An 11,058-nucleotide genomic window follows, 5' to 3' on the forward strand; every position below is an offset into this window, starting at 1 on the left:
TTTTCATAACAGCTGGATAATATACTACTGTGCAAGTGTACCTCATTATCATTAACCACACATCAGTTGATACACATCTAGACTGTTTCCATTTCCTGACTCTTGTGAATAGAGCAGCAATGGACATTTATGAACAAGTATCCCTACAATAGGATATAGAGTCCTTTGAGTATATATCCAGGAGTGTTTTAGCTGGGTCATATGATCAATCTATTTTGGAGGACCATCTGCACTAATTTCCATACAGGTTGTACCAGTTTCTTCTCCCACCAACATTGAATAAGTGTTTTCTTTGCCATATCCACAACAGCGTTTGTTATCCAACTCCTTTTTTTCTTTTTGAACTTTTAACAGTTCAAACTTGGGTAATATGAAACCTCAATATAAGATTAATTTGCATTTCACTTATGGCAAAATATATTGAAGAGTTTTTTAATGTTTCTAAACCATTTGTATTTTGTCATTGAGAACTCATATTTACATGCCAAAATTCTTAATTGAGCTTATTTTGTTGATGCTTATGTTTGAGTTATTTTTATATTCTAAAAAGTAGCCCATGAGATTGTAAAGAATTTTTCTCGATCTGTAAACTGTCTCATCACTCTGATGGTATCTTTTGCTGTACAGAAGCTTTTGATTTGAGGAGGTCTCATTTATCAATTGTTAATCTTAATACCTGCAACTACTAGAGTTCTGTTCAGAAAGTCCGTGGTTGCATCTAAAAGTAGAAGTATATTCTCTACCTTTTTCTCTAACAGATTTAGGGTATTTAATCTTATGTTGAGACCCTTGATTCATTAAGAGTATAGTTTTGTTCATTCTACATTTCTACATTTTTCTATAGTTCAACCAGCATCATTAATTGAAGATGCTACCTTTTTTCCAATATATAATTTTGGCCCTTTTCTTAAAAATGATATAGCTGTAAGAGGGTAGAATTGTATCAAGGCCCTAGGTTATATTCCATTAATTTATGTGTTGATTTTTATGACAGTACCATGCTGCTCTTTATTGCTATATCTCTGTAATATTACTTGATATTAGGAATGGTGGTACCTACAGCAGTCTTGTTTACTTTTCAGGTTTGTTTTAATTATCTTGGGTCCTTCTATGTTTTTATAGTTTTTAAGATTTTTTTGCAAAGTTTTTATTGGAATTTTGATGGGGATTACAGATCATATTGAGTCTGCAGATTGGTTTCAGCAGGATGGACATTTTCACTATATTGCCCCTACCAATCCATAAGCTTGTGAAGTCTTTCCATCTTCATATTCCATATTTTTTTGAAAACATCTTACTGTGTAACTCTGGCTGGTTTGGAACTCACTATATAGACCATTCTGCCCTCAGACTCAACAAAAATATGCCTGTCTCTGTCTCCTCTATGTACTAAGATTAAAAAATACAGTAGGAAAAACAAGAGTTTTCTTATGGAATTGACCTCCATAGGCTCAGATATTTGAATGTTTGGTCCCTATTTGGCAGAAGTATTTGGGAAGGATTAGGAGTTGTAGTATTGTTGAAGGAGATATATCACTGGGGGTCAACTTTTCACAAGAGAGATCCATGCACTGTGGTTCTCTCTGCCTATGGTTGTGTGTTTCAAGATATGTTCTCAGCTACTGCTCAAATGCCATGCCTGCCTATTGCCAAGCTCCCTGCCATAATGTTTATGAACTCTAACTCTATGTAACTGTAAGCCCCAAATTAAATTCTCTCTTTGGTAATTTGCCTTGGTCATAGCTGTTTTGTCAGGGCAGTAGATAAGTAACTAAGATAGAAGTTGGTACCAGGAAGCAGTTTATTGCTATAACAAGCCTGGCCATGCTGGGGTTTGGAGGGATATGGAAGACTTTGGGACTTTGGACTAAGAACACATTGAAACCTATAAATGCAGCTTAATGAGCTATCCTAGTAGTAGCTTAGAAGATAAAACACTGATAGTGATGTAAACCAACTCATGAGAATTTAGAGAGAAACAATATTAGCAGGTTGGCTACAGGCTGTTCTGGTAATATTTTGGATAAGATTGTGTCTGACTTTTGTCCTTGTCTCAAAGTCTCCATGAAGCTAAATTGAAAAGTTTTGGGTTAATTTCATTTGCAGAGGAGGTTTCAAGATAGCCAAATATTGACTGTTACATGGTTAGTAGTGATTACGCTTATGTAGGTCTACAATGAAAAAAGAACAAGGATGGCTACAAGAAATAAAAAAATACATGTGGTTTGAGGAGAAAATGAACCACCAGGAAATTTTATGTTGGAGCCTTGTCTTTTGCTGAAAGAGATAAGGAGAAATGGAAGGGGGTGGTGACCTCTGGGCAAGATCCTACCCCACCAATCCTGCAACTTGTGAATGGCTTAATGTATTGTCTTTTCCTAAAGAGCAGCAACAAATCAAAGCTTATATAAATAAAATCCAAGGAGGGAGGCCAGGTTCCCTCCCAAGCAGGCAGCAGAACTTGGGCAGCTTTGCCCACATGGTCTGGCTTTAGATTCAAAGACACAAGAGTAAAGGGGTTGTGGAATCTTCTTACACCATTAAAAAAAAAAAAGCTTCTGAGGCCAGGAATGTGATAGGGAAGTCTGCATTGAGGCCAAGAGAGGCCATTGCATGAAGCTGTGAAAATGAAGCTTGAACTGTATTGGAGACCTCAGGATGTTGGAGATGACAGAGATGTAGGATACCTGCCAAGGAGAGCTGCACACAGGGAGTGGAACCAGTTCAAGAGATACATGTGTTACAGTCAACAAAGCTGGAAGGGCAGAGCCATCTGATTCTTTGACATCTAACAGAACTACAAGGTTTGAAGTTTGCCCTGCTAGTAATAGTATTTCATCACTATGCATGCCCCATTCGTCCATTTGGAATGGTAATATGTATTCTGTGCCATTGCATGTTGGGTGTATATAATATTTTAATTTTACAGGGGCTTACAGTTAAAAAATCACCTCTAATCGCAGAAGAGACTTTGGACTTTTAGACAGTCTTGACAGCAAGATTTTGGGGACTTTTGAAGTTGAACTAAATATATTTTGCATTATTATATGGCTACAAACCTATGGGGACCATGAAGTGAAATGAGAATATCACCCATAGGCGCATAGAGTTGAGTATTTCATCCCCAGTTGCTGGAAATGTTTGAGAAGGATTTGGAGGTGTGACCTTGTTGGAGAAGATGTGTCACTGAGGGTGGACACAGAGGTTTTAAAAGCTGATGTCATTCCTGGTTAGCATGCACATGCTCTCTTGCTCCCCTCTCTTACTCTGCCTGCCTGCCTGCCTGCCTCATGCTCATGGATCAGATGTAACCTCTCAGCTACTGCTTCAGCACTATACCCGCCTGCCCATTGCCATGCTCCCTGCCTTGATGGTCACATGCTCTAGCCCTCTGGAACTGTAAGCTCCCAGATTAAGTGTTTTCTTTTGCCTTGCTCATGGTATTTTGTCATGGCAATAGCAAAGTAACTAAGGAAGCCTTCTAATTGTATTTGAGCTGGTGAAGATAGTCTCTTTTCCCCTTTGTAGTGTTATCTCGTAAGGGACCCGGCATGTCTAAAATGAAGTTTTCCTGAAATTTCTGAGAATTCATCAGTGGGTGATGTTTTGTATCCTGCACATACTTCAGTTTCCACAGGTGTTTCTGAGATTGTGTCAAATACCTCAAGTACATCTGTAGGTATAAAAAGAGTCATCTACCTCAAAGACTTAAGCACATTAAATTCCAATAGAAGAAAAATGAAGGTATATCCAAGAACAGTGTTTCTCAGTCATTGTGTTTATCTTTTTCCATAAAGATTCCCTGTCCAACTATACCCCAGAGTATTTCTTAAAATGCCAAAATTATATGTCAGGTTCTCTTTTATATCATTGTTAGGAGCAGTCCTGATGTGACTGTTCCTATCTTTGTATCATCTCAGAACTGACTCTGGCAGTCTGGTTTACCAACCATATTTGATACAGACTTCTCAGACTTAGTATTTCTCAAGCAGTTTTAAATAATTCCTGAGGTACTCTGAGGACTCTAAAACCTTTCATAACTCTAAGGACAAGAAGGACACATTACTTCTCATTTCTGACATGCTGTCATATCTATTGAGACCTTTCCTGGTACCAGCCTATGTGTGGCTCTTGGATCAGGTCTCTGGCATCCTGTTTGTAAAACCACACCATTTCCCTATTTACCACATCCTCTGTTATTCTTTTAAGATCTACCAAGAAAATGTGGCATCTTATTTCTGTAAAAAGTTGACATAGCTTTTTCTCTCGCTACAATTTGCTATATTAAGGATTATAAGTAGAGGAGAATAAAGGAATATGTGTTGTATCCATTTTCTTTCGACAGGGTTGAAAATTGAAGGATGTGAAAAGCAGATATTCTACTTGGTTTTTATATCATGGATGTTATCTAGGAGCCAACCTCTCTGTACACATCTGTAGCACATTTAATGTTTTTTTTCTATCCCTTCCCACCTTCTGTAGTATTTCTGTTTTTAAAGTGCTATTGTTTACCAAGGGTCTAAAGATGGATATCTATTTCATAATAACTAACATAAAATGTTATTTCTAAGTATATTTTTTAAATATCAACTTGTGGAAAACATTTTTTTAGTAAAAGAATTTGAAATATTATTCCTAATGATAGTTATCTGACTTCCAGATGTATATATGAGTAATACTCCAGGCACTCCTAGGAATGGAGAGACATAGTAATAACATTTCTTGTTAGTAGTTTATGAAATCATTATGGGGCACTATATGCCAGGCACATATTTTATATGACTCCATACATAATATAATTTTTAACTTCCTTGAAGAATTAAGTACTGGTAAACATTTTCAGTGAAAAGACTCTCAGAAGTCACTTGTCTATGATCCCCAAGAAAAAAAGGTAGCTGGGCAAATCCTTGAATCCAGACACTGCCTGAAACTCTAGAGAAGACATAACTTATCATTTCATTGCAAAGGAATTGTCATTATTATGTTCTTTCAGGTCCTATATATTTTAGTTTAAGCTGAATTTGTCACTAGTGGTCACACAAATACTATTGTATCTCCCCCATTATTTGAATCAGAAAAATTGCTGACCTTTACTTTATAAAACAATTCTAATAACAGGAGAAATCAAATCACTATATTTCAGATATATTTATTAATACCCCAGTCTATACAGCTAGGAAAAAAGTATGACTGGGCTTTGACTTATTTTCATGAGTAGTTTGTTTCCTATATCATCTGAGTAGTAACTATGTAGTGTTTACAACCACATCTGATTATTGAAGATACAGTCCCAATTTTGTTTCAGTAATAGAGTAGGAAAAAGAGAAGATACTAATCTTATTTCAGTTTAAAATTAGTTTTATGCTTGATCCTATATACCTTTAAATACAGTTTATTTGTAGTTCACATGTTTTTTAAGACCAATATATTTTAAGACCACTATACCAAATACTGATGACCGAAACATCTTTAAAACCTAGTTTGATTTAGAATTATGATTAACCTTGTATTTTAATGTTTCTACCATTGGTGAGTTAAAGATAACTGTTCTAATTGTCCTAATTCCCAAATGGTATAGCACTGTCTGTAGACTTGCCCAGCCTATGGCCTCACAAATGTCCCAGGATAGCTGAGAATGTGGTCCAGCAGAGTTGCAGATGATTACATATTGCAGTGTTGCATGTGGGACACTGATGGCTATATTATTACCAGTTGTATCTGCCATGATGAAGTCCAGCAAAATTCAATTTTTTTTATGACAAGATAATTGATACCCTGGTTGTGTTTTGTCTTGCATCCTTTTTATTAAATATATAAACATACTTATTGCTATGCAATAAAGAATAGAAGAGGGATCTAATAAAAATACTGAAACTACTTTCTGACCTAACTGATCAGGAAATTTGATTTCTTTAATCACTGAGATGGCAATCTAAAGTGTAAAAGAGATACAAAAAATGTCTATACTGAATAATCGAGGCAAATGGTCGAAATTACTAATGTCCCTCTCAAACATAATCAGGTTACTGAAATACATTTGAATAAAATAGAAAAAATAAGGAATTATAAACTTGTAAACTTGAGAGAGTCCCATCATATATAACAAAATAAAATCAACTTAGAAGAAGAGATTAAAAGAGCAGTTTGTGAGAACATTTTTGGATCTATTCTTGTTTGGGACCTAAGAGGCCTTGGATTGTTACACATTTTATGATTGTTGAAGCTTTTATGTACCTTCTAAAGTAAAGTTGTTGATCTTTGTGGGAGGCTCATTGGCACACTCTAATGCAGCATCAAATCATCTTCATTCATGTACTCACAAGATTTTACCATTGGAATCTTGAAACCTAACTTATTGAGTTAACAGAAGGATCCAGGAGTGAGACCATTACTTTCTACCTAACATCTCTTCTTTCAGGATTATGATCAGGTCAAGTATGATTTGTTTTTTTTCCCCTCCCATTGAAGCTTCAAGTTATATAGCTGTACCTGACCCCAGTGTCCTGAAACAAGGCTTCTCTAAGGACCCTTCAACCTGGTCTGTGGATGAAGTGATACAGTTTATGAAACATACAGATCCTCACATATCAGGCCCCCTCGCCGACCTCTTCAGGCAACATGTAATGTATCTTTTGATCCGGTTTTCCTGCTGCCCTAATGCCTCTAAATGACCTCTGTGCGGGCCTACAGCTTGATACTGAGTTGGATGGATGGTGGGGGAACCCTATCAACTGATCTTTTTCATTTGTGAGAAAGATTACTTTGTCCAACATTCAGGCCTTAACTGGTAGGTTAATTGCCTAATTCTTTAAATGGGTATTCACGTATCCAGTACACTAAACAGCTTCAGGTTTCCAAGAGTTGGTACTACAAGATTACCACTCTGATGCAGACCACCCCATCTTGTAATGACAGATACAAAAATCTTCCCCAGACCTGCTACCTCTTCTACTCTAGGACCATGAGTAGAAGGTGTTGATCTACAGCATATACCAGGGTGGCCTTCTCATTATACCCAGTGAAAACAGCAACTCCATTATGACTTGAATACCAAATAATAGGCTTCTATAACATAAATTGTATAATACAATAATAAAGAATTTTGAAAGGATTCCTTGTCACTGTTAAATAATGTGTTTATAATATTTTCTAACATAAAGTTATGGATTTAATGTCTCGTGTACACTATTTTATGCGTGCGTGTGTGCACATGTGTGTGCAGGTGAAAATACACATGTGTATATGTCTCTGGGGTCCAGAAGCAAAAATCTCAAGTGTCATCTTCAGGAAGGCCATCTAGCCTCTTTTGAGACAGGGTCTCTCACTGCGATCTGGGGTCTCATCAATTAGGTTACACTGACTGGCCAGTACACCCCAGAGTTTGTCATGCCTCAACCTCGTCAGTGTTGGGATTAAAGTAGATGCCACCATGTCAAGCAGTTTTACATGGATTCTGGAGACCCAATTCCAGGCTTCATGTTTTCAAGACAAGTGCTTTACTCACTGAGCAATCCTTCCCAGCCCCTGTCTCTTTTCAATATTTCAAGTAAATCAATATTTGTTTCAGCAGTTAACTAGCTTCAGACAGCTTATACTTTTCAATACGAAGATGAAACTGTGCAGCAGGTTTACAGTTGGCATGGATCCTGACATACTCCTTTCCCTTCTCAGAAAGTTAACGTATGCAATTCACTTCTACTATTCTCAGTATTTAACCATCTGTCATAGAGATGTAGTAGTATTTTGTTCAGTACACAGTAAAGCCAGATAATTTGATACTCTGGACATTTGTTTAAAATACTTGACTGAAGTTTTTTAATTTAAATTTATAAATTATCAGATAATGCTCAATTATGCAAATCATATTACTTTTTAAGTGTGTAAATATATAAACAATATATATTTGACAGTATTTTATACATTCTTACATATAAATAGGTTGATCAGCTATGGAAGAATTCTTACTGTATTTTTCTTCTCTCTGTAGGAAATTGATGGGAAAGCTCTGCTACTACTGAAGAGTGAGCTGCTGATGAAGTATATGGGGCTGAAACTAGGACCAGCATTAAAACTGTGTTATTACATTGAAAAACTTAGAGAAGTAAAACATAATTGAAAATGTGCAAATTTAGTTTAGAGATAATTCTCAGGTATACTGAAAATATTTTACATAAAAAGTTTTCATCTCATCAGTTTTTATTTTATAGAAGGTTTTTATAGACATTTTAAGAAAGTTGTAGTACAGTTACATTAATAGTATACTCTTATTCTTTAAATGCCATTTAATGTTTGTATTTGCATAATTAAAACTGGCTGTTCATTATTTATGTCTTTATTTTTATTGTGTTTTCAAGTGTACTTCATGTGGCACAGAGAAGAAAAGCTTTTTTTGGATTAATCTTTATATCTAAAACCAAACAGCTAAACCCAAAGGGGAAAATACCAGCAACCTAACTTCTAAAAACATGAGAATTTTTTTCTCAAAAAGAGAATTTCAAGATGCACTTAAGCTCTCGTCTCCTCAGTTATTTTAGTCTGGTTCTACAGTATTTTTTCCTGATCTATTAGTAGAAAGGGAAGAGCCATATAAATTATTTTCCTTTCTGTCAGTGCCCTTTTTTAGCTCATACTACAGAGGGAAAGCAATTTTATAAGCTTACATAAAGTGTTCCTACTAGCCTTTGATATTTTTTAAACTGTAGCATAGATTAAAATAAATAATTTTGTGCAGGAGATGTTTATTTTACCAGAGTGAATTCAATGGAATTGGCTAAAATTTATACCTATTTTACAGCTTTGTGTGTTTTTGCTAAACTTGAACATTAGACACCCAATTCTGACATCTTTATTTTCTAAGATACTTGTGTCCAAATTTTAAATTTGTGTTTTATTTTGTGTTTATTACCCATACAGATATTTAGCTTATTTATATACTATTGTATATATGTGAGAAGACATAAGTGACTTTTTGAATTGAATATGGCACTTTACACTGCCACAGAGGTAATAAAGGGATATATAGATGTTTATCCCCTGAAAAATGTATACATCATTTTTTTTATCACCAGTACCTCTCAGCTTTTTATTCAGGTGATAAGAAACTGCCCATAAATTGGATCACACATAGGGAAGCTCTTTTTTTGTTTTTGTTTTGTTTGGGTTTTTCTGTTGTTTTTATTTCTTTTTGTTTGTTTCTTTTGTTTTTTGAGACGGTTTTTCTGTGTAACCCTGGCTGTCCTGGAACTCATTCTAGACCAGGCCGGCCTCAAACTCAGAGATCCACCTGCCTCCCAAGTGCTGGGATTAAAGGCGTGAGCCACCACTGCCCAGCCCATAGGGAAGCTCTTTATCATATGCAATATTTCTAATTAATTTTCTTAGTTCTGAGCCACCAATTCTGCTACATTTTGAAAAATACATGAGGGATTTTTTTTCCCAAATAATAGCTTTCAAAGTAAAATTGTGCTGCATGGTATTACTTTATATGATGGTGTAATGCATATAAGCTATGAGAATCAGTTATACATGTATTAGAGTCAGTTATACATGTATTATCTATTCTAAATCTCAACAAAAATGTTCAACCCGACAAGAATGTAATTTTCTCTTTAGAATACCAAATGTGTTTTAGACAACAATGCAAATGTTAAAAGAGTATTTCACCTATGTCATTCCTGACACAGCTAGAATGCTTAAACTTGATCTTCTTGCAATTTGTTTGTATGAAGATGCTATTTCCAGTTGATTGGACCTCAGGTGTTTGTAATATTGTTTATAATCTTAAGATATTAAGAATATAATAAAGTTGTTAAATAACCACAGCAATTAACAGCTCTAAGCCTTGGATTTTATTTTGCTTATTTTCTCCACAGTGTATTAATATGTGGGCTTGATAGTCTTGCAAAGAAGGACTTTGAGACTATTTAGTCATGTACCTAAGAGTATAGTCTTTCATACTACAGAATAGATTTTACTTGCAGTTTACTGTATAAGTGAATTAGATTCAAATGTTTGGAATGCATTCTACAGGCTAATGTCATATCTTATGAAGTTCCCAGAGACTGATTCAGTATGGGACAAAATTAACATGTAGGAGTGTGTGTGTGTGTGTGTGTGTGTGTGTGTGTGATGCCTACCAGCAGAATATATAACCGTCAGTCTTTCTTTCCTGTAATTCCTATTTCAGAATTTCACATGAACAATAAACATTTAGGATACCTTACTCAAGAGTCCTCAGAGTCAAACCCAAAGTGATCTATCACTAAAGTATATCTCCAACCATTAGTGTTTTCCATCAGTTGTATAACTTAAATTGACCTTGAACGTGCAATGGTTCTAGCCTCTGTGATGCTAGAATTGTATGGGTGTGCTTATTCTCCACATAGTGAGTTAATAATTAGTTGATATTAATATTAATTTTTTAATTTGTATTAAAAACCAAAGTGGGGATATAGAGAAATTGGAGACATATATATTGCTAGGAGCATTTAAAGTGTAGCTATTGTATAGAACAATTACTATATTATATATCAAGTCTCAAAATTTGAAAAAGCAGTATCAGTATACCAGTGCTTAGGAGATCGTTATTCCTAACAGTCAAAATTTTGGTAAAATGAATCTCTATCAGATGAATTAAGTATGAAATGCACTGTATGTATACAGGTGTATTATTTAGTCTTTAAAGGGAATGGCATTCTGATGCATACTGTCACATGAATTACATTCAACCAAGCCCAACAGCAGGTATTGTGTATATCATGAAACTCAGGGAGAAAATAGGAGATACCATGCAGTTTTTGAAAATGGAATGGGAATTTGCTGCTTAATTGACCTAGGATTTCAGTATGGACTGAATGAAAAATTCTGTACTCAGTAGTAATAGTTGTGCAACATTGTAGTTATAATTAATACTTGTTACATATTTATAGTAGGTAAAGTGATAAATTTGTGTATCTCAGAATAAATTAGTATAAAAGAAAACGTGGTTTAAGTAATAGACATACCCTCTTCTTTCTGTGTCCATAGAACAATTAGTAAGTCCCTCCATGTATAAGAACC

At 35.1% G+C, this 11,058-nt stretch overlaps 1 protein-coding gene across 6 annotated transcripts in view; it reads left to right on the forward strand.

Annotated features, from left to right (window-relative positions):
• Positions 1-9,825, forward strand: part of Scml2 (Scm polycomb group protein like 2) — an 84,339-nt gene extending 74,514 nt beyond the window's left edge. For all 6 annotated transcript variants that reach the window (XM_031370499.1, XM_031370509.1, XM_031370517.1 and 3 more), the window contains one exon: positions 7,988-9,825. In XM_031370499.1, coding sequence (XP_031226359.1) covers positions 7,988-7,995 — 8 coding nt within the window. In that variant the 3' untranslated portion in view covers positions 7,996-9,825. The remainder of the gene's footprint in view (positions 1-7,987) is intronic.
• The last annotated feature ends 1,233 nt before the right edge of the window (positions 9,826-11,058 follow it).

The sequence above is a fragment of the Mastomys coucha genome, chromosome X, assembly GCF_008632895.1.
Source record: "Mastomys coucha isolate ucsf_1 chromosome X, UCSF_Mcou_1, whole genome shotgun sequence".
In the NCBI taxonomy this organism is placed as follows: domain Eukaryota; kingdom Metazoa; phylum Chordata; class Mammalia; order Rodentia; family Muridae; genus Mastomys; species Mastomys coucha.